General features: G+C 36.1%; 1 protein-coding gene across 9 annotated transcripts in view; it reads right to left on the bottom strand.

The window, feature by feature from the left end:
• Window positions 1–2,742: 2,742 nt before the first annotated feature.
• LOC147872442 (uncharacterized) overlaps window positions 2,743–24,329 on the bottom strand; it is a 36,432-nt gene continuing 14,845 nt past the window's right edge. For 4 of the 9 annotated variants that reach the window (XM_087356313.1, XM_087356307.1, XM_087356306.1 and 1 more), the window contains 11 exons: window positions 20,561–20,658; window positions 17,716–17,862; window positions 10,929–11,048; window positions 10,372–10,611; window positions 9,929–10,187; window positions 8,799–8,921; window positions 7,635–7,724; window positions 6,984–7,125; window positions 6,364–6,582; window positions 5,435–5,526; window positions 2,743–4,314 (listed from right to left, as the gene is read on the bottom strand). In XM_087356313.1, the coding sequence (XP_087212439.1) occupies window positions 4,174–4,314; window positions 5,435–5,526; window positions 6,364–6,582; window positions 6,984–7,125; window positions 7,635–7,724; window positions 8,799–8,921; window positions 9,929–10,187; window positions 10,372–10,611; window positions 10,929–11,048; window positions 17,716–17,862; window positions 20,561–20,619 (1,632 nt within the window). In that variant the 5' untranslated portion in view covers window positions 20,620–20,658 and the 3' untranslated portion in view covers window positions 2,743–4,173. Of the gene's footprint in view, window positions 4,315–5,434; window positions 5,562–5,581; window positions 6,583–6,983; window positions 7,126–7,634; window positions 7,725–8,798; window positions 8,922–9,928; window positions 10,188–10,371; window positions 10,612–10,928; window positions 11,049–17,715; window positions 17,863–20,560; window positions 20,659–24,329 lie in introns of those variants that run through there. The other 5 variants (XM_087356308.1, XM_087356311.1, XM_087356310.1 and 2 more) reach the window with 5 other exon arrangements.

A 24,329-nucleotide genomic window follows, 5' to 3' on the forward strand; every position in this document is an offset into this window, starting at 1 on the left:
CGCCAAATTTTATGATAAGAGCAATTCGAAGATAATATACGGTAATTATTCTAAAGGTGTATTTGAGATATACCTACTTCTTAGCACGTTTTACACTTTTTAGAACGACATATTGAAAAGTTTTGTTAATATTACATGCTACTACACGATATGAAGGATTTGAAGACTAAAAGTTTTCATTAATTTTGATATGATCACTTTCAAAATTTTTAATGTGCTGAGTGAAATTATTTGACATAACGGAAGTGAACTAATAGCGGAATGAAAAAAAAATCACATTACGAAGAGTTTCTTAAGTTGTAGTTTTGAGCTAGCATTACTAGAAAGACTCAATACAGACCTAGTAGAGAGGCCGGACATGCAATAGCTAGACTAAATTTTGGTTGCACAACCTCGAAAGAAGAGGTTACTCTCGAAACGTGTAGGTAGATCTTAGAAAAATGTTTGTGAATAACGTGAATTGCATTGACTGTACAAGATTAAACACTGATGGAGACTAAATGCAATGACGTCTTCTCCAACCATCAACAGTGGCAACTAGAATAGAACGAATTTCCAAGCTTTAAAAATCAAATCCATTCTACGACTGACATCCTCAGATTTCATTGGGTTGAACTGACTCATATTATGGGAAGTTGGTAGGCTTCCTTATTTGATTGAATGAAAACTGATCTACTAAGTTAACTACTTGTTTTTTGGTAACTTCATTGTCTGAAGAATAAGTATTTGATGAAAGTGGCTTATTTTAAATCCATTCAACAATTCGTAAAGCCTTTTCGTCTCGATCAGAAACAATTGTAAGTTTATGTGTTAGAAAAAAATTTTGAGGACTATTTTTAGCTGCCATTTACCCCAACAGTACTCGTATGAATCTTGCAAATCAATTTGAAACCCGTTTCGAACACTGCATACAGCAATATGCCACTTGAGCAGCAAGAGTGTCATTAAACAAAATGACTCAAGAAATTTCAGGCTTCGGAAATCCATTGCTCATGACGAACTATGTCGAAAGTTTGTAATAAAGCACAGGTATTTCTTCTTAGTATTCTAATACCGTTTAAATTCATCGCGAAAGTGCGACCAGTTCTGGAATAATCTGATGCCTTCTGTACTTGTGTTACATAAATCTTTTCAATTTCACAAATGGCTTCGTATTATCAGGAAAGCTCTTGAAGTAGAGTCCCGAGTTGTGTAAGAAAAGTAAAGTTCTGTCTTTTAAAACTGAGTTATGACAATGAATCATAAACGCTTGCCGGTATGTCGTAACTAGCAACAGACCTAAACCTGTGCAGATGCTGTAACATGCATGCACGATGAAGCCCTCCTGAGAAACCTTTGCGTGATTAGAGAATGACGGCACCGAGATATACAAAGTGCACATTATCATTACTTCACTATGTCCACATTTAATTTCAATATGTCGACGTCATGTAGGAGGCATCAGGGCAATTTAGCAATAATGGTAATTTGGCACTATTTTATATGTTGTTTTGAGTGATTTTGTTTCGGCGCGTTGCAGGCCACATCTTGGAATCTGGATGTAAACTACTTTCTTGTACTCTCGTCTGATTTTCCACGTTCCACGTGTCTAATGTCAATTAGAAGTTCTTATTTACACGTACACGATATTTTTTTAGAAACATGAGAATCCTAAGAGTTACGCTGAACGAAATTTTGAATCGGTGACGGACGCAAAAATCCATTTTGCGCATCTGGAAAGAAAAAATGTAAACAGTGATTAACGCCCTGTTTAAAGTGAATAACAAATACATACTTTTTCAGAGGGTGGATTTTGTAGACGGTACTTCAACCTACTGTTGTAGATAGGTTGAGTGGCTTGTTATGAGTAAGAGCTTATCGATCGTATGTTGGAGAATAGTGTTGCATATTCAATGAATTTTCGGTCAAAATACCCATCTACTTCTCAAAGATATAACGTAATGTGAAATATACACTAAACGTGTACACGTAGAAGTGTTTTTAGAATAAACAATGTAAGAGCTTATCGGCCTTATCTCTTGTCTTAGTGGCATAAATATCCGAAAGAAAGCTATTGAATGATTTGATAAAATTTGACAGCTATCACGGTTCTCCTATGTACTTACATTCTGTGTTCGATAATGCAAATTATTACTTGCATGCAGCCGTGAAATATGAGTTAGGATGGCTATGAAACTAAATGGTCATGACCTAAATATGATCTGAGATTCTTAAGGCGGTGAATATGAAGATGCCTGTCTTCTGGGTTGTAGCGCCGTTTCAGGGGTCCTTGTAGCCTGCCTCTATCATTAGGGTGATGGAGGTAGCAAGGACGTATGAAACGTTTGTAAACTTGTACCAGACTACAAGCAGCTGCAACCCAGAAGACAGCCAATTTGGTCGAAATCTTCTTTTTTGAAGTAATACAAGTAATATTTCACGTTTTGCATGGAAGGACTGAGGTAAATCACGAAAACCATCAGGATAGCTGGCCCTCAGACTAAGAATCAGACCTGGGACATCCTGATTCACAGTCACATGTAGTATCTGAAAAAGTTTTAGGCGAATGTTTTTTGAAAATGACTTGATTAAGAATGTACATAAAAAGAGCAGTTCAGTGGCATGTAGAAAACATATGAATTATTACAAACACTGTGCATAATTATTTAGTGCAATCTGAATAAATGTAATTTATTTGCCTATTATCTAGGACAAATAGGAGCTAAAACACTTTTGAGATGATTCAGGGTACAAGTGCTAATGTTTACAATTCATTCGTTAATATTTATTTCCATAACTTTCATATATTACAATTTATGTTTTACTGTTATATGCATATAAATGAAGAAACAAAATATACATTTATAATTATATACATATACATATGTAGACACACACGCATCACTTGAAAGCAACATAAAGACAAAACTGTCATGACCATCCAGAATCTTAAATAATTTTTGTCATCTGCAATGCACAGATAATGTTCTGTAATGTGCATGTAAAAAAAATGGATCTGTATGCTGTAACTTGGACACAAATTACTACGTTATCTTACGTAATTAGTGTAACATATACAAATATATACACTTCTCTCATTTAGCAACATTAACAAAGGAAAGCAATTCTGAAAGCTTTATGGACAAACCACATAGTTCAAATACAACTCTAAAATATATGATTACATTTGTTTTAAAATCACATTGAAAATATATTTCATTAGCAATATATGTTATTGTACATTAAACAATTTTATACACACATTTAACTGGCTATAAATGATAACACGGCGGAAAATTATTCAAGTTCTCACTTAAGCAACCAGAACTTTTATCATAAAATATTATATTAAATTCAATTATGGCCTCTCATTGTGTCATATTTAGAAACAAGTTTTTACTCTGTAACAATTCAGTTATTAGGGTGAGGTATCTGTTTTGGGAAGCAGTGGATCTAAATGCATCAAATGTAGTAAGTACATTTCACCAATATTTTGTAGTTTCATCAATAAATATATTCAGCAGTATAAAAATATGTTTATTTTAAACTTTCCCAATAAGGTAAATTATAAAATAATTACGATAAAATATTAGGTGGCACAGTTTGACATCACTGTTTTGCAGTGGCAGTGATGCAATTTATAATACATATATTCCAAAATAAGTTTAATATATAGAATAATCAGTCACTTGCACATTTTCCTCAAGTTCTTCTCCAGAGAGATAGCTCAACTTCAAACTGACCTTGCAAGTTTTGCACACAGCATCATCAAATAAATATACAAAAGCCAGGAATCTCTCAATGTCTTCACTGCTATGAAAACATCAAATTTCATACAATGTTTCATGATTATTAGTTAGTTTCTTACTCTACAAAGAAAAATTATGTATTTTATGATAAATTTGTACATGTACCTGGAGTTTGTGACACATACCATGAAGGTATTCCTAGTTCCACAGTTCAGTAATTAAGAATGACAACCTATGATGGAACCTGAAATGATTCTTTTCTGTCAGGTGACAAAGGTGCACTTTCCAATGCAGATGAACTGCACAAAACTTTAACATTTGTGTTCAGTGCCACAGGTTTATTGTTTGACGCAAGTTCATTGGTCACTGTATGACCAATGGGATGGGGAACTAGCGACAAATTTCCTGATGTTTCAGAGACTGCTACACTGGGAAGCAAGCTGTATCATATGTAGTATTCTTCACGGAGCCTTCTAATAAACATAGGTTGGTCATCATCAAACAGTGCAGGAACATCAAAATCTGCAGATCTGGTGATGCCTCCATCTTTGCATGCCAGCCAGTATGTGTCCATCAGACCTTTGCCCTGCAACACAAATCTTGTCTAAATTGAGAACAATGTAATAATTTTAATGTACGTAGTTGGTATGTCAAGGTGGGTTAGGTGTCAGGTACTACCTGTGACAGAAAAAATATCCATTATCAAATAATGGTCACAGGTGAGATGCTCCATAATCTTGAAAGAACACTGAAACAACTCATTTGTCTTGTTATATTGATGTCGTCTAAGATTACAAATACTGTCATAGTTAGAGTTGAGTTTTAAGTGAAATAACACTGTATGAAGTCAGCTGTATGGGCAACATGATTTTATAAACTGTTACAGATGAGATTGCCTATGAACTTTGGCCCTTGGACTGGAACCAACTGCAAATACTTTACCGAGATACAAGAAGGTAAGCAGTATCAAAACAAACATTCAATCCCATCTGCAGTAACTTCTGCATTTGAAGAGTCAAAATCCAAATTAATGTTCTTGATATAGAAAAGGCAGCTTGTTAAGGAGATAAGCCATGTTGATCGTTGAAGGTGTTCAAATGTCTCAACAAACACCTCTGCTGGCATCTTCAGCAGTTGTTACATTGTTATTGTTGTGTTTAAAAATAATTGAATATACAAAAATTGACAGATTAAACTAGGGGTTTGATGTAATGTATAGTTCTCATGGCAGTAAGTATGAAGATGGCTGTCTCCTGGTCATATTGTCATGTAGTCTGATAGAAATATACTGACATTTGGGAGGCAGCAAGAATGTCTGACATGTTGGTAACTTCTATCAGACTGCTGGTGCTACAACCCAGAACACTGCCATCTTAATGTATAGTTATCTCTACAGATGAACCTAGGATAGGAAACATAGGGAAGTTATCTTCAGTTTTATCTGGCAGGGTTGAAGTACTGGACACTGAGTCCCAATGCTGCAGTTAGAAAATCCTAAACTTTTACACCAAAACCGAAGTACCAGTGGAGTACATTTAATTTAATATTGTAATATTTTTGTTTGCTTCTGTAAACTCAAGACAAAAGAGTGTAGTCTAATGCAACTTGAGTGTATGATAACTATATAATTATGCCTATATTAACCTCTTCTACAGTTTATTACAGACAGGGATGTGGCGTGAAATTTGATTAAATATAAAGCATACCTTTACATCAACAAGGCCTCGATGTTCAGTCCGAAAACCACCCACTGCATCCAAAGCGTGTTTCACTTCTGCACTTATGTGAATCCTCAAGGCTGCACACATAGGCAGGCAAGTGGCAACACAAACACTGTGATGCATATAATAGGTCAAGATACTGACATACAGCTTAAGAGATTGTGCGCAGTAAGTAACATAAAGGATGAGCACAACTAAAGACGAAAGGAACAACATTTTCTCCTCAAAAGTAAATATTAAGGTTTTCCAGTTTTTCATAATTTTTATTGCAGTATATCCAAATACTGGTATCACTTATTTAACTTTTGCATTCTGCCTTTAAAATGCCATGAGAGATAAAGTTTTCCTATATGTAAAGTGTGTATGCTATGATTAAAGGTTAGCAGGAATAATAAACAATGATATGAATAATTTATTTTATGTTATCAAATGGTTAGCATTCCTGCTTCATATTTTGGATGTCCTGATTTCAGATCTTGGCCTGAAGACTGGGTAGCTGAGGTTTTTCATGGATTTCTCAGTACCTCCAGGCAAATGGTAGGATAATAACCTAAATTAGGCCATAATTGTTTCCTTTTACATCCTTTTCAGTTCATTATTTTTGAATCGTTGATGTTATATACTCAGCGCCATTGACAATGTCATTAAATAAACCAAAAATAAAATATAACACTGATGTTTATCGCACCTTTAAAGTTTACACAATCTGCATCTTATAATAGCTGAGTGAGAATTATGAAACAACTTTTGACACTATAACTTTTGTATGTTACATTTTATGAAGATCAGTAACCATGTGAACACATAGCGAGAGATGAGGACTTCATAGTTTTCTTTCTACTTACATATATATAACACTTCCATGCTTGTCATCCCTGGATTATTTAAGCTGTTATTACTAGGCACCTATTTACCTTCGCCTGTTGATTCCATGCGTGATGCAGTGTTGACAGTGTCACCAAACAGACAATAGCGAGGCATTTTGGTGCCAACAATGCCTGCAACAACTGGCCCTGTGTGGACACCACTGCGTATTTGGAGCCTTTCATTTGGACGGTGTGGAATCTTGAACATCACAGAACCTGCCAGAAGATCGAGTGCCATTGTTGCTATCTCTGTTACATGTTTGTCACCTGCATGAAGAAACAAGCAGTTTTTGATCTCTGCATAGAACATAGTTCCATGTTTCATTAATTAAATTGAAGTTTTTATGTTGTGGAAGAAGGCAAACAAAATATTTAAGAAAGAAATAAGATACTGCAAGTACTAACAAATTATGTTTGAATTCTTGATATAACTCTTGGGCACATTAGAAGGCCAAGCAGTTATCACATACCTTTAACTTGATGGCTTTTTTAAAAGTTGTTCTGAATAGTTATTTAAATATGGTTGCCAGGCTATAGAAAGGACACCAGAGGATCAAGGCAAGGATTTTAAATCTTTCAAGGCTTAGGGCCACATTCAACCTTTCTTATCAACTAATTTTATTACTTTGTTTCCAAAGGTTTAAAGGATAGTCTGTTGCTGCCTTCACCTGTTCCTTTCACCTCACCATTTTTTACGGGTAATCCTGATGCCACCATATAAGAGTCTCCAATTGTCTCTACTTTATAAACATCATAGCACTCAATACGTGCATCAAACATCTTATATATTGAATTGAGAAATGTCACGACCTGGAAGGAAATAAAGATTCCATGAATAAAAATTGATTAATGCTGTTACATTTACTTTACATGAGTCAATTTGTACATAAAGTAGAAAAAAGAAGAACACTTAGCAAGAATTAGACACATACAAGATCTCGTTAAGGTAATGGTATATATTGCCTTAAAATGAGTGGTTGAGATATGAGATTCTCGAAGCAATGAGAATGAATGGGTTGTTGTGCCATTTAGTCTGGAGAAGTTTACTTATGTTTCAAAGGTGTTTGCTGCCTATGTCATTAGGTAATGGTGGAAGTAGCAAGTACCTCTGAAATGTCAGTAAATTTCTATCAGATTACATGGCGCAACCCAGAAGACAGCTATCTTAAAGTGAATATTTTTCATGCACCTCTTCATTATTATGAGCCTTGGAAAATGAGGCTCTGTAAATAATTATGACTTTTTCTGGACTGTTGCCTAATGAAACTGAGTGGAACTCTACATAGGTTAAATATAAAGATGTTTATATATCTTCTTACCTCCAATGGAGTACTGATAGCTGCAATTTCTGTAAATCCAACAATGTCACTGAAGTAAACTGTGACAGATGCATAAAATTCTGCTGGAACCTGCAAAATAAACAAACAACTAAATGTATTATAACATAAAAAATAATTTGTGAAGTGTGAACATTGGTTGCTGCAGTAGCATTTTTCATTATTCTGCTGCTAGCCTCTGATGGCAATAAAACAGACACTTTGTGGCTAAGCCTCTCCCAAAACACTATTTGGAGAACTCTTAATATTTATGGGGTACATGGTAATATTTAATTCATATAAAACTAATTAACTTATAAACAACTCTTACATAAACAGATATTAAGCTCTCATGATGATTCATTTTAATGCTGATCCTATTTTGGGTGCTGGAACCATGTGAAAGTGGGCTGTGTTGCCAATGGCCCAGGCATCATCTCTTGCCTTCTCCCATCAGTCAGGAAGCACCATGTTTGCACACACACACATAAGCAACTAGAATGTATTATCATTCAGTACACTTAGATTCTGAAGATAGATGTAGCATGTTCCTCCAAAACATTGGTAACACAGTCGGTGGCAGTACTCAAAAACAGGCTCAACATTAAGTATACCTATTATATTATCACAGATAAGATAACAAGGTAAAGTATGAAGAATTAACATGTCTGCCTTGTATTCAGGAAGTATATGTTTTGAATCTTAGTTATAACTGTTTTGAGACTTTCTATGATTTTTCTAAGTCTTCACAGTTTTTAGCTGGCATTATGGGCTGTCATGTGTTTTGGTCTTACTTGGTCTTAAATAATTCTTCTGTATTGTATTACTTGATCAGGTTGTGTTTCTTAAGGTGTATAAGAGAATGAAATGTATGAGAGAGTTTTCAGATTAATCTCACATGTTTGAACATCAACATCAAACATAATAAATTGAATTTCCTTTAACATTAAAGACAACGATAACTGATATCACATATTACTTCTTGAGTTAGAAGATGGCTGTCTTTAGGGTTGTAGCACTGGTAAAAGTTTACTGATTTTCATGGGTGTTTTCTGCCGCCATCATTAGACCAATGATAACAGAGACAGCAGGCCCCAGATTACATGGTCCTACAACCCAGAAGACAGCCATCTTCATGGTTGCTGCCACAAGAACTTGAAGTCCTACCTGTTGAGTTTGTTTCAGCTGCTGAGCAACACTTGGAGGCAACATTTGGAACAGCAACGTGTCACTTATCCTCTTCTCTTTCTTCAGTTCCTTTGCCTTCTGTGCTAGATTAGCTGAGTACATCTGTAAAATGTGGACACAGACATTATATGGTATATGCAGTATATTCATAAAAGCCCAGTGTATTTTAAACTTTAATCATTTTTGGATACACCCATAGTAGCAGTAAGCTAATGTAGCTCTTTTTGTATTATGTCAGAATTGATACTCTTCTATTTAAATTTGGCTTTTGGGGATAACTTGTGTTGATTGATGAAAGTTTTCCAATGTTTTGGTAAACAATGCATTTGCCATCTTCAGGATGAATGTCTGTGGCAGGAGATTAAGAAGTTTGAATAAAGTTCTGACAAAGGGACTTGACTTGGAGTTAGCACCCTGCTCCTCTGTTTGCCCAGTCACATCAGTCATGTCCTATTCAACTTCCATTGCTAGAACTATCTACGGGCTCAGTTCACTTAAAAATGGCAATTACAGAGCCAGCCAGAATATTAGGATACCTTCAGCAAGTGACATATCTTGTCATGAAAACCAAAGTTGTATGTTCTGCATCTGTAACTGACTAGAAATGTCAACAAAATACAAAGTTTGCTGTGAGACGTTGTATTGCCAGTAAATGTAAACAAAGACAAAACATCTTGTAAGCTCATTCATATAATTTCACTATGAGAATTTTGTGCTATTTTCACTGTAGGACATTTAATTCAACATTTTTATGTTTTAATGACTTTTATCAATTTATTTCCAAGCTACCACCACGTCTGCTACAGTCTCCTCACTGGTTTAAGACTTCTTGGGTTGTATTCTTTAAACTTTATTGACTCTCTTGCAGGTTACGTATAATGATGCTGACCTTGTCAGGGACTGCATAAGAGTCTGTGGTATTATGAATTTTATACTGAAATTTCCTCTGCTGACAGTTAAGGAGGTAAGGGCTTACCCTGTTGAAAATGGTGGTGTATGTAGGAAGCAGTAATGTTGTTCAGAGTCATGCTACTTGTAGTTTGGATGTGAAGGTAATGAACTTATTAATCTGTTTCATGTTAGTTTCTGATGGAGAGGGTGCACTATACCTGAATAGTGGCAACTGCATTGCGCACAAGGACGATGATGATGGGTGAAACTAGAAGCACAAGAACTAAGATGGCTATGCCATAAGCTTCCTTGTGGCTAGCATCTAATAAATTAGAGTTTACATAGTCACGAATCTTGGCTCGAAGTACACTCTGTAGTTTGCGTAGTTCATCCACATAAGAAGCCATATTGTCAAAGTAAATTTTGGCAATCTCATGACTTTTGTTGCGTCGAGAGTTACTAAGAATCTCTTCCTTTCTGCAACACATTAATCAGAAATGTAGCAAATATGTATTTTTTTCACATAAGAATGTCATATAAATTATTTTAACTTCCTCCCACTAAAGGATCACAGTGAAGGCATTGTCTTGTTCCTAGAGCCCAGCTGTTCCCATTTTCCCCACTTTAATCACACAATTATCAGATACTCATACATTCTGACCTCGTCCTGATATTTCCATAATCATCCATCCGTGTGGTGAGATCCCTGTATAGCTGTCTAAGAGATGGAACATAATTGAGTGAGCTATTCAGGAGATCATTTCCCAAGGCTTCATGACGCACATAATGGATGTAGCTTGAATTGTGAAGTTCTCCTCTTGCAAAGTAATTGATACCATATACCATGGAAATACCAATGTTCTCAATACTCCTCAGCAAGTTCTTGAATGAAATTAAGTATCTAAAATTGGAAAGTAAAGCACATCATAAAACACTAGTAATTGGCCCATAGAATAGGATCTGGACAATTTTTATAAGCATGCAATATTACATGAAGCAACACTTTTGCTATCATACAGACACTGGGGCCACAAACTTCACATTAAGAAGGAAATTAAGTTCATCAATGTTACATTGGCATTGTTTATTCATGTATAATTGATATTTTTGAATGAATTCAACAACCATCACATTCGGTATATCAAATATACCTCTGGCAACGTATAGTGTCCAAGATATGAGAAATAGTGTCGTAATATTTAGAAAAATACAGCATACCTCCACACTCCACTGTTGTCTGTCTCTTTAATCTGATTGGTGAGATGATCCAACAGAGCAGCATTAACAGATGTGTACCAATGCAACACCTCCAAGATACTACTGTCACTGACATTTGACCTGCAAGCACAAACCCTTGTATTAAACCAGACGATGTTTAGAAATGTGAGATACACAATGAAGAAATAATGATCAGCATGCACAAAATATAACAGAATAGAATTATTTACATTCCACATTCCACAGATCCTTCTTAGGACTAAACCAAAGATGTGCAATATGTTATAGTACAAATACAATAATTGTTTCTAATTCGAACATAAATTACATAGTTCTGACTGTAATTTACGTTCTATTACAGTATTACTACAAAAATAATTGTACAGGAAAACATCACCATTATTCTCGACAGGTATTATTAACCACCATAGAAAAGTATTTCGGGTAGTTATTTGTGAAATTTCCTGATCATCCGTAATTATTATAACCATTCTAATTAATCTGCTAAATCTTCTACATTTAAATATCGGATTATGTGTGAAGTTAAATTTCAGCCACAAAAGGCTGAATCATATAACGTGTAGTGTCTGCAGCAACTGCACATAATGAATGCACTGTTAATGTGATGCATTATTTTCCTGTGTGGCGTAAATATTTGAACCTATTTAAACAAGCCTCAACGAGATGATTAGATTTAACCAGATGTAACCTATTTTCAGCAAATCTTCGCCTGTGATATTCGTAAGTACAACTAGATAATATGTGTGAGGAAGTTTAATGAAATTTGAAACAGATATGCTATTTGTGACTAACGCAAAAACGTAAATAAACTTTTCAAAGTCGACAACACAAAAGCGAAAATAGCTCAAAGTAATGAGATATAATGATGAAAACACCATAATACTCGGCTCCTATGCACCACTAACCAATTTTAACCTAACCAAATCTAACACCAACTCATCAGAAGGGATACCCGTCAACGCATGTCCACAATAAAGAAATTACCTTGCTTCTACAAAAAGTTTTCGGCTGGTTAACTGCAACTTTACATTGTATTTATTTATTTTATTATTATTTTTTTGCGAAGAAGTGACTGTTTATAGGTACTGTACTTTTCTTTGTTTCGACACGTCTTCGTCGTAATGAATGAGTTGTACTTGAATGTACCTTGATTTGTCTTTATATACCAAATAGGTTAATAACAACAGTGTCATTCTCACCCCCGCTAGAGTGGTGTATTGCCTCTTGCTGAGCAATAAGGTGACAGGTAATCCCTAGCTCATCGTTATTGCACAGAGAAGGAGAGCTTTTATTTTCAATTAACTCACCACGATCAATTTCCCAGTCTGTATACTTCCCCCACGTAATATACAGTGAGTGCTTTAAGGTTTCTCATGCAGCCCTGAGCTTTCCACACCAATAAAAGTTGCTATTAACTTTGCACTGCCGTTATTTTCTATCACTTTCTACCCGTCTATGAACCTACACACCTATAATATTCACCTACAGTCATGGGTTGCACAAACAGATTAAAAATTAATTAAAAGCCACCCTATAAAAATTAATAGAATAATGTTTAATGCCGTTTTATGGAGTGAGAGGACCCGTCAAAGGTCCCAGGATTATTTTAAATGAATATAAATAATTTTATTGTAAATCAAAATCAATTTCATGTGAAGAACTACGAGTAGTGTTTATGACTAATATTCTGGGCTTCGCCTATCTTCTCAGTTTTTAACACTAACTCCATGAAGCAAAGTCCTTGAGAAGCTAATAGTCGCTTAGCTAGTCAAGATGATAGTTATGAATACTCCCAGTCAATCTGCCCAGCACCTTGACTACAAAAAAGTTTAAAGATATCGTTTCTTTATGCATGAAAATGAAAACGCATAATTGAAAATCTGCGATATATAAATCAATCTGCTATAAAAACGCGGATTAAATTAAAATTATACTTGTTCTGTACGGATGTGCGTACTGAAATAAAAAATGGTTATTATAATTAAAATCAAAACTGATGTAAATCTCGCTGGATATTTACAGCAACAAATTGCAAGTAATCCAGACACTTTTTAGTCCACATTAGACCAACTGCAGAACAGGAGAAACGGGGCACTCCAGAGAAAATATTTTATCGGGCAGATTTTGTACATCTTAAATCCAATATGAAATGACAGGTCTGGATCCAGATCCTCTTATTTAAAGACTCTGTGCTCACAAGGCAAGCTTTGCGGACTATTATATCAATTGCTGTGAAACGTTTCCGGAAATAATGATATAATTGAGATATTGCCTTACATAACATTGATCATTTACGATAGCTTGAATGCATTAAAACCCACGTAGTTGATGAGTGGTCGAGACCACACCCAGCTTTTCTGATGAACTACAACCATTAATGGAACCGTAAAGTTATATATTGCTCCAGAAAGAAAAGAAAAATAATGTTTTAATACCATGTCAGTTTTCGCTGTCTGTACGACTCGTATAATTAAAGTTCGTAAAACTTTAATTAAAATTTTATTTTTTCAGCGTTGTTGCGAAATGTCTCTAAATTGATGCCAGGTTTATGTCTCCATTTGCAATACAAATACGTAAACTCTTAATATACTTAGCTAATTGCCGAACATACCCGTTATCACAGCTAAACTTTTCTGGTAGTAGAACCTGAAGATTCGACCAACAATGTCAACAATCACATTTGTACGTGAATTTCGTCTTGTTACATCCATTTCCTAATCTCACAATCTATTTCTGGAAGACCCATATAACGATGTCCTCCCGTCTGATTTTTTTCCAAGCGGCCATATTAAAAGAAGTTTCTCCAGTAAAATGCTGTATGCATTCTTGTGAAGTGCCCATCCCATTATAGTCTCCGGTGTTATCATATTTCACCATACCAGAAATAATACGTTACCTATATACAAACAAGGAGTTCCTTGTTATAGAAATTCTAAATCTGTTGTTTTAACGTTTTACAAACGTATTTATCCTTGAAGATTTCTGTCTTCTGGGTTGTTGCGCTGTGTAGTATGGTCGATGTTAACCAACGTTTCAGAGGTCATACTGCCGCCTTCATCAGGGCGATAAGTATGAAGATTTCTGTCTTCTGGGTTGTTGCGCTGTGTAGTCTGGGAGAAGTTTACAGACGTTTCAGAGGTCATACTGCCTCCGTCATCAGAGCGATTCTTAGTATGAAGATTTCTATCTTCTGGGTTGTTGCGCTGTGTAGTCTGGGAGAAGTTTACAGACGTTTCAGAGGTCATACGGCCTCCATCATCAGGGCGATTCTTAGTATGAAGATTTCTATCTTCTGGGTTGTTGCGCTGTGTAGTCTGGGAGAAGTTTACAGACGTTTCAGAGGTCATACGGCCTCCATCATCAGGGCGATTCTTAGTATGAAGATTTCTATCTTCTGGGTTGTTGCGCTGTGTAGTCTGGGAGAAGTTTACAGACGTTTCAGAGGTCATACAGCCTCCATCATCAGGGCGATTCTTAGTATGAAGATTTCTATCTTCTGGGTTGTTGCGCTGCGTAGTCTGGTCGATGTTTACCAACGTTTCAGAGGTCATACTGCCTCCGTCATCAGGGTGATGATTCATCGCACACTAGTAATTGGTCTACATGCCTCCCTCGTATTCGATATATTTACGATTTATTTGATATTTTCTTCCCATCTAAGCTTAGGTCTCCCAATTAGACTCTTACCTTCAGGATTTCCTACTAAAATGTTGTATGCATTTCTCTGCCCTATGTGTGAAACGTGCCTCGCTCATGTCATATTTGATCACCCTAATAATATTTTGTACGAAGTAAAAGTTAAATTAAATGATAATTCAGAACAATATAAAGACAGTAAACTTATATTTTATCTTTACATTACTGCAATTTAATAGATCTTGACGTTTAGATGAGACACGAAATGGTTCCATTTATGGAACTGTAGGCCCATAACAACACATCGTAAAAGCGAGCAGGTCTGTAACAAACACGACGTTTCTGGATTCAAGGAAAGCAAGATGCCACGTTACTTTGCCCCGTTTTTCGGTTCGTTTGCGTGGCTGTAAGTGATTTGTTCCTCTACGGGAAGAGACCTTTGTCAGAGTCAATTTGGAATGCAAATTAGGCGCTCGACGGGAAATTTCATTACCCATTTTCGCGGCAAGTACATCCCTTTCCACGCTTGATCGTAACTGAAATACAGCAGTTGTGCATGTTAACCTTATCATAGCATTCGAATGTGCATTTTACATGCGTTTTTGTACAGATGCAAAACAAACGAATAACCGAGAGACCTGTCCATCCATTCGCATATTTCATTTCTGAAACTATGAACTGATTTAGAATCTTTATCGGTTTTTCGAGGTCTACACTAAAATATGTAGACTTTCATTTGTATTGGCTAAAAATAAGTCATAATTTACATGATATCAAAGAATTTTATAAGTTGTAAACATGCATGTTGTAAAATAGGCCTATATTGGGTCAGTGGTTAAAGAGAAACATTACGTATCCGTTAAGGATGGTGCATTAAAATGTGGATTATGACGAAATGGAAGGAAAATTTCGTGGCCTATTGAGAAAATGCCAGCGTACGATTGAAAAGAGTTTCAGCGAAAGCAAGCGCCCAGTGTGAAACTGAATCCCTTTTCTGACGCACTGTATCACATGCCAACAAAAACAGCTTGTCACTTGACGTACAGCACCATCAGAAAGCTTATACGTTTCAGGCGAGATTGGAAATAAAATATATCGCTTGTAGAGTGTGAAGAGATGTTCCATCTTCGCAATATCCTTTGTATTTTTAAGACTTTGAAATATGTGACACACAACAATGGAATAAAAGAGAATGAAGAGTTAGAAGAATAATAAAATCTATTGTTCAGTAAATAATCGGAAGCATTATGCGGTACAAAATTTGGGGAGGCGGCTTCATTTGTTAAAACTTACTTGCAGAATGTGTTTTAAATACTTTGGTAATCAGTAATTTAAGGGTATCGATTAATGAAGGGAGTGTTTTACAGCTGAATAAATGCTGAGATTTAAGATGCGAAATTTTTTATGTTCTTTTGCCTAAAAACTTTTGTAAAAGACTGTCAGGTCATACATGCATATCCTACTGTAGTTTTCCTCTAAAATTTTGTAAGCATTTCTTATATTAACATATCTTGCCAATCTCATTTTCCTTTGTTACAGTACCTTCAAAATGTTCTGTGAGAAGTACACCTACACATTAGGAAAATCCTCGTTAAATTTTCTTAAGCTTCCTTTCACTTCCTGTTAGGTCCAAATATTGTTTTATGTATTAAATCATTCGTTTTATTGTCAAATTTCATTTAGTAGTAAGCTTTGCGGATTGTCGGCAAAATTTTATACACATCAACCTTTTAGAGCTCAGTGGTCACTGTATGTACCGTCTACTTTAACGCTCGGTAATTCAGCATTTTGCCTACAGAGTGTATTTATGAATTTCGATTGGTTCACTGAAAAAACAACATATATAGCATTAACCAATATATCTTTCTATTAGACACCGGTGTTGTTTTCTTTAACAGTCGGTAACTTTGCATTTTGTATTTATGGATTCCCTATGGTTCTTAGTGTAAACAGGGATTGTTCTCTTAAACAACGTTGTCAGCTTGTCTTTGTAATGGAGTCGCGATGTGTTTCCTTTACGATGTTGACTGAATGTTTAAACATTTATAAGAGTTTCGGCTTCAGAGGGTTAAGAAAGTGTAATCTGTGCAATGTAGTGCAACTTAAATTAATCTAAATTCGCCGACATTGCCAAGTCCTGGCAAACAAGACAAGCCCAACCATGAAAAAGAGACGTATTAAATAACAAACACACCCTTTCAGTACGTAAAACGCGATACCTGTCACAGCCATTCGCTTATTCTTGTTTCAGCGATTCATACAACCCGGAAACGCAGTCTGACGAGAACTAAATTACGAAATCTAATTACTAAAATGTGATTCATCACTTCGAGTGACAAGCATCACCTCAATTTCTCCCTCGCTTCACTGTATACAGTATAACTCTTCGAGTGCTCGAAATAAAATGATACAATGCGTGCAATATTGCGATAAGGTACGGAGAAAACCTTCATAAATATCGACGTAGTTCAATACAACTGCCAAAGAATACGTTGCTAGACAACGTTTGCCTAAAGCAACAATAATAACTGACAAGTAATTACAGCGGTGACGTATAGAGTCACATTCATACGAAGTACGCCAGGGACCAGCAATGCTGTCTTATGCTTTTCGTGATACTCTTCAGTCACTCCAGACTACCGCTGAAAATAGGCATCAGGGAAGAGCGTCCATGTTAACCGTTTTAGCGCGGCCAACACTTTGAAAAATTAAAGCAAAACGTTGTATGTTTTACTTTCGTGGTTCATTGGTACTCCATACAATGAACCACAAACGAACCAATCAAATAAAATGCATCGTTAGCTATCTTCAGCCAGCCAGACATCGTTAGCACTGAACGCTCATGGACAGCGTAAGCCTCAATTAGCTGGCTAACAAACCTTTGTGAAACACCCTCACGTTTAAGTATTTTCTTTGGGATGAGGGACCACATTTCACACCGATACAAAACAAATAAATTTACAGATTCTTGTAATCTTATTTTACGTTTAGATAGGAGACGAAAAGACAAAATATTATGAACTGAATAGCAGCAAACCTTCATCTTTATTTCTTCGTAAATATATTTTTGATTTGATACAGTAGTTTCTAATTCTATAAGCCAGTGCGTATATTGTCACGACAGACTTACCTGAAGTCGTTGAGGCGGTTCAAGAAAGTGCTCTTGTTGTCCAGAAGAACAGTGCTGTTTTCAGTTTCCGGAACTTTCACTGGTGGCCAAGTACTCATATTACTCAGAGCCTGATTCGTGAGTGCAAATCTGTGGTCCAATCCCGACCTGGAAGACAAACAGAAACATCTCAGTAACTGTTTACCATAAGAAGGGATTTCAGTATACAATAGACTTACAGTGAATTAATTGTTTCATTACTTCAATGATTTGAGGCTCTTATAGTGATGGAGATGCCAGTTGTGATCCTCTGGGTTGTTACGCCTACCAACATGGCGTCACAATCCACAAGAACACGATAGGCAGCTACTGAATTGAAATTTATATATAAATATGTTCTGAGAAATTGCCTGCCTTTGGAAAATATACATGTTTTCGTATTAAAATCTTATATAAGATTCAGTAAAAGCAAATGCAATTTTTATGTAATTCGTTTATGAAGTCGTTATTGTTTATTTCTCCTATGATATATTCCTGTAAATTCTCTCCCGGTTTTAAGCGCTATTAATGTCACTCCTCCGTTCACTAGTTAGACATCACAAGGGATTCGAAATTCTCTTGGTGCACGTATATCAAAGCCACGGTTCGCTTCAACAGCCACATTGGTCTGCCAGTCCCTCCACAATTCTCCCTTGTCTTTGACACAATCCTATAAGCAGAAATCTATTTCCGAGAGTCTGTAGTTTGACAGCTATGGGGAACTAGTCCATCCAGCATTCTGGTTAAAGGGTAAAACTATTACAAACCCCGACATCTGGAGTTTAATTCTAGTTTCATGTACATCTTCAGCCAGGCTTAGAATAATTCGAATCAAATGGTAAACATTGTACACTACTGTTTGCTTGTAAAAACAAATGTCAGAGAACTCTTATTTTATAAGACGAACGGGGATGCGTGACTCGCTACGGACTGGACAAGTTGAATTTGAATATCGAAAGGGACAGGAAGCTTTCAGTTCATCACAGCTTTCAGAACGCTACTAAGTTCCAACCAGCCTCGTAGGAATTTGGATTTTGACAGCTCTACACTCGGGATTAAGGTAGCCGAGAAATTCTATCTGTGGCTGGTGGCTATTGATCGGTTCTTAGGTCTTTACCCTTTGATCGCTATACGAATTGGTTCTTGCTTTCATTAACAACTTTATCCTCTTGTCATTAGGCTAACTTAATGCTCCAGCCTTTAATAGTAGATGGATATATGATAATGAAACGTGGTTAATACTGTCAAAGTTAATGTAAACTTACGAGCAGGGCTGTTTATATTAGGGTAAGAGATGTGATACACAGCTAACCCTTTCCATTCTATGAATAAGATATCGCTCAGAAACACAAACTGTCTGTTCTGTACAATTTGGTGTTTAATAATGTAGGCGAAAATATCCTTCCCTGCTGAGTCGTTACAGTATCGAAGTTTCCAAGGGCACATATGAAAAAATTCGATGTTTCAAGTTAAATAATATTCATAATGGAAAGACTAAAAAATAAAGTTGAGTGATAAAGTTACGCACAATTCTGCAAAACGGTCTTCTCTTCCACTTTATTTAATTTACCAAAATAGCTACAGCTTAAAGAACGTGGTCATTCAAGCTGAGCAGACTGTACTTCACACAGAGCTACCGAAGTGAAGAACAAAGTTCATCTGCTTTTGATGATAGGTTTTAGTATATTTACGTAGTTCTGGTTCAAAGAAAAACGTTTTCTATTCCATAAATTGCTATTTACAGAGTACCGCGTTTATTTCCAAAGCCTTCAAACAGCAACGCAGTTGGAAATCTTGATTGCTTTCTTTTCCAGAACAGTCACTACGCAAATTCTACGTCTTTGCGGATGCTGTACAAAAGTGTGTTGATGACATCAAGATCTTTCAAGCATGAGGAATTCTCTGCCGAGCAATGAACACTGGGATATAATTTTATGATCTGTGGGATTTTAATCTATAGCGAAGAATCCTGAACAGATGTTTTCTTTGAAATTCTGACCTAGATTTAATGCACAGCACACACCAAAATAAAGAGCACTTCAGATACCCGCTATATACGTATTAGCTTTGTTATATTCGGTTCTATATCGATTCTGGACGTGTATTATACAGTATAGTACATTCGTGTATAGTCTGATGAAGTCATTTTTAAAGCTGAGTTAGTGGCAGAGCCATAAAATTGCATTATGGGAATTTATAATGACCCATCAAACACAGCAAAAATAGGTGAATCAGAAATAGGAGAACACAATATGATTAATAATTTGATATTAATCTAGACGAATTGTGGAGGTGCCTATTCTGAACATGAGTCCGTTTACTATATGTTAAAATGTGTTTATTCTGTCTGAGTGAATGTTGGGTTATTTCGCTCAAATAGACCTCAACCTCCTCCTCCTTCCAAATATTTGCCTACTCATAATTCATGACTATCTAATTTGACACTGTGTAGGAGTAATATATTCAACTGAAGCAACGTTGTTTAGTAACCCAAGAAGCACTCAATCGAAGACGAATTAACTACTGTCTATGTTTAGCTTGGAAGCCTTACATACGTAAACGACAAAGCAAGTTGTTGATTAAATTACTAGATAAACGAAAGATTCCTAAGAAATCTCGCAGGGGACTGACATGATTAAATATTCTCAGTTGAGGGCATATGAAATTGAATAAAAATCTATATGGCGGATGGTTTTGCTACAGCTTAGTCATAAATGCGTGACATATTAGTTGATTCCCCGTGCAGTTCTCAGACAAATACTTCAGGCTTAATCATGGACGGACTGATAGACGCTCTTCAGTATGTGTGTGAGGGGAATTCACTTACCGTAGAGTACTGCCATTAGTGAATATGAAAAATGCGACCTCAGACCTTTCCAGTTGCATCTGTGTTACCACTTTCCCTAGATCAGTGGCAATGGTCACCTAAAAGCAAAAAAATAATAAATTAATTTAATGTTCTATTGAAGTGCACGCATCTGCCCCACTACAATTTGTTTTCCTTGGTTTTGCTGTCCATCTCAGTGCAGAGGAATATCGAACTGGTTTCTCGACCTCTTTCTGACTAATTTCATAAAGTGAGGCATAAAGAGACGATCATGAGGGCCATTAATGCCTCATCGTCCTGATGATGGAGGCAGCAAAGACCTCTGAAACGCTGGTAAACTTTTACCAGACTACACGGCGCTACAACACAGAAGACAACCTTCAATGCAACTTTCTATTTGCATGAATGTTAAAAATATATACTTAGCACCCAAACAGCTCACATTGTCGTATTTTCTCGAAACTATTTTTGTTTCCTCACTGCCATTACAAAAGTGGATATAAATGCGGCTGTTGTGGACTTAGAGGCAGAAGGTTCGTGCAGACATAAAAGGAGAGGTAAAATTTAACCTACTTATTCATTTACTTGGAGTATTTTAAAGCAAAAATAATCTGGAATGTTTCCAGTGATAATCACACGGGTAATTTTTTCTTCGTATTCTCCTTCGAGTCCTAGCCTTCTTCCGACCAACGTTTAATTCTCAGATAATGAGTCCCAAGAATCCAAAGATCTGTTTGTAGGAGCAGCTCTAGGAACGTTGTATGAGCCACGCCTCTCATTTCTTTGTTAATAAAGAATAATACAATTAAAGCCACATCTCATAGCATATCAGTGTAAAATGGGATTATTTCCTTGAACAGCATTGTCAGATTGATTTCTGTAAGGGTGAAGTGTTACGTTTTCATTGAGGTACTTACTGAATTCTTAAATATTATATAGACGATCGTTCACAATTTTCAGAGAATACTGCATCACCACACATGCATGGCTTGGCTACGTCCACACGTCATAGGATCTCTTGAAACGGGTTGTATTAGCCGGTCCCTAAGTCTCTAAAGTCATTAGACATTAGAGGAAACTGCTGACAAACATCGATGTCCTGAGCGAGATTCTGAGCCGCGATCTCGGTGTGGGCCAACACCACCAAGCGCTCGCTAAGCAATTAACTTATCGCACTGGGCCTTTTACCTCCTTCTCAGAGTTATTAAAAAAGACGATAAAGTGTAAATTATGCATGAGTGGAATATTACGTAGTCACAGCATGGTTTTGGAGTGTCATGTAATGGGGTCAGCGAGGCTGTATTTCCTGGTGGTTGGGTTATTCTCATTAAACACACTATAGAGGCATTACTGTCTTCCGCGGCTTGAAGAATGACAATGGCAAACAATACAGAGATATTCAGGTAATTGTCTATGAAAAGAGGCATAATATGCAGAAGTTTGCACAATAATTAACTTGTTGCAAGGTAAACAACACGAAGGACGCAGAGATGAAATATGAGTCGACAGAAAATTTTCCAGCTTCTTGCATCGGACACAATTTTGAGTAGCCGTTTTTTACTGCTATTTGCGTTAAAAGGAGTCTATGGATATGATTACCGGTATACGTCGTAACTCAGAAACTTAAAACTGTGTTTCATTTCGTCTGAAATGCTCCGTATCTGCGATAAAATTGGTTAGTTGGATTCTACATGAAGTAACATTAGTGGCGCTTGCTATTCAGATCATCGCGCTGCCGCCATGTTAGTATTATTGATGATTGAAGATTAAAGACTAAGTAGTTAAAGTTGCATCTAATGGCAAGACGTTCATAACAAGTTTCATGAAAATTAGCTAGATTTCTCATACTTTCTTTGGTGAATGCCAGTTACCTAGCTCTACTTATTTCCGAACAATGTCCCTTAAATTTATTCAACCATCTACAAATTTATTAATTCATTCGTCGGTCAGTCAGTATCAAGAATTAATAAAATCCTTTCGGGCTCTCAGCCATGTAAAATTAATTTGGTACGGCTAACAGCCCTACAGAATTTTACTAATTTGGTTTGCCGTGAAAGGTTTAGGTTTTTCGTCACATCGGTTGATTATTTGTTTGAAGCAAAAGTAAGTTTTTTATGACTAAACCTATTTTGCAATAAAATCTAATCTAAACTATTTTAGAATTTCTCTAGTCATTGTTAAATTATTATAATACACTACTTTTGTACCATGTACGTAGATAACCGGCAAGGACTGAGTCTATTCACTCTCTCACTTTGTTTTTGTAATATAGGCCTACGTATTATACTAGCATTAATGTTTAAATTTAGTAATCGCTGTAATAAAACACGGTTCAGTATTAGAGCCAATTTTGTTGAAGCATTTTCCAGGCTTCAGGTTTTTTGTTTAAAAGTCTAGTTTACATGAAAGCATGCCAATGAATGCACATACATATATATGCTTAGTTTCGGCTCTCAACATGATACATGGGCAAATGCTTTTGTATTAAATTGAAAGAGCGTCAAGTAGCTGAATATAGCTAACCTACTGTATAATTCTCCCATGCTTCACTGATGTCAGAACGAATCGAACGTTACTGAATTGTACCTATTCATGTTCAGGTAACATTCATAATAATCATCTTGTTAAAATATAGGTCCGACAAACATGCTGGGGAAATGGATAACAGTTCTGTTAACCCACTTTGGGATTTAATTAGAAATTCGCGTATGAATTTCTCACTCAAAATACATAAGATAGACGTTTTTAAAAGTGGCTTAAGAGATCTGACAGAGGAGAAAATTTCGATTGTGGTATTTTGGATTGCGGACTTGTAGGTACGTACCAACGATTCAGAGGAACATACTGTTACTATCTTCAATCCTGAATGCGTTGAAAGGGTCATTATGTACGGTTAATGGGGAAAGTTGTCTGAAGGTACTATCAAGACTAGTAGTAGGGACGGAGAAAATCCTCAGAATGGACTGTACCCTAGCTGAGAATCGAACGATAAGTTACCCTCTGAGTTAGAATCAGACTCATCACCGCTTGGGTTAACGTTTTCGGCGTCTGTTTTCAGGAATTTTCCCGAGACTTGCTTGCAGGAACTGAGACGTATTATTAATGCTCAAGTGTTAACGCCGGATCCATGTAATATAAGATTAAAGGGTAATACACGTTTTTTACCACTAAACGCGAGAAAATCCCTTCAAAGTTTTTGTGTAGTACGATTATTAATTGTTGATAACAATGTTCGAAAAAATAAGAACTTTGCCTGCGAGCACTTGTGTCGTCGCTTGAAGACTGAAAGGGTCACGCAGTCCATAATGTATTATTTTATAACTGTTTCGCAGTATCAAAGGCGGATACCGTTGTAGGATCGAAAGTGAAATATTTTAACGCGTACTTTTGTCTTCAAAAATGTTTTCTTACGTCGGTTGCAGGATAAACAATGATGTCATAAACTTAAAGGATATATTACACAATAACAAAAATAAATATACAAAGTGGAATATTATTAAAGGAAATGACGAAAACATTTTAAATGCAATTCAGAAAAGTGAAATCCCTAAGCTGCTATGTTACTGTAGCAAGAAGATGTATGAACGTCCGACTAAAATATGACAGGAATATGTTTTAATCCTTGTAGGCAGATATATGCCAAGAGTTTAATCCGTGATGACGATGATTGACGGTTTCTGCCCTCAAAGAAAACATTAATAAAGAACGATAGGGTTGTTTCGTTGTGTATTTGAAACCGTAATGTATTGGTCAGTATGATCAACTACGA

Source organism: Zootermopsis nevadensis, unplaced genomic scaffold (genome assembly GCF_977971745.1).
Source record: "Zootermopsis nevadensis isolate Lab colony 2312 unplaced genomic scaffold, Znev_1.0 Znev_ptg000027l, whole genome shotgun sequence".
NCBI classification, from domain to species: Eukaryota; Metazoa; Arthropoda; class Insecta; order Blattodea; family Termopsidae; genus Zootermopsis; species Zootermopsis nevadensis.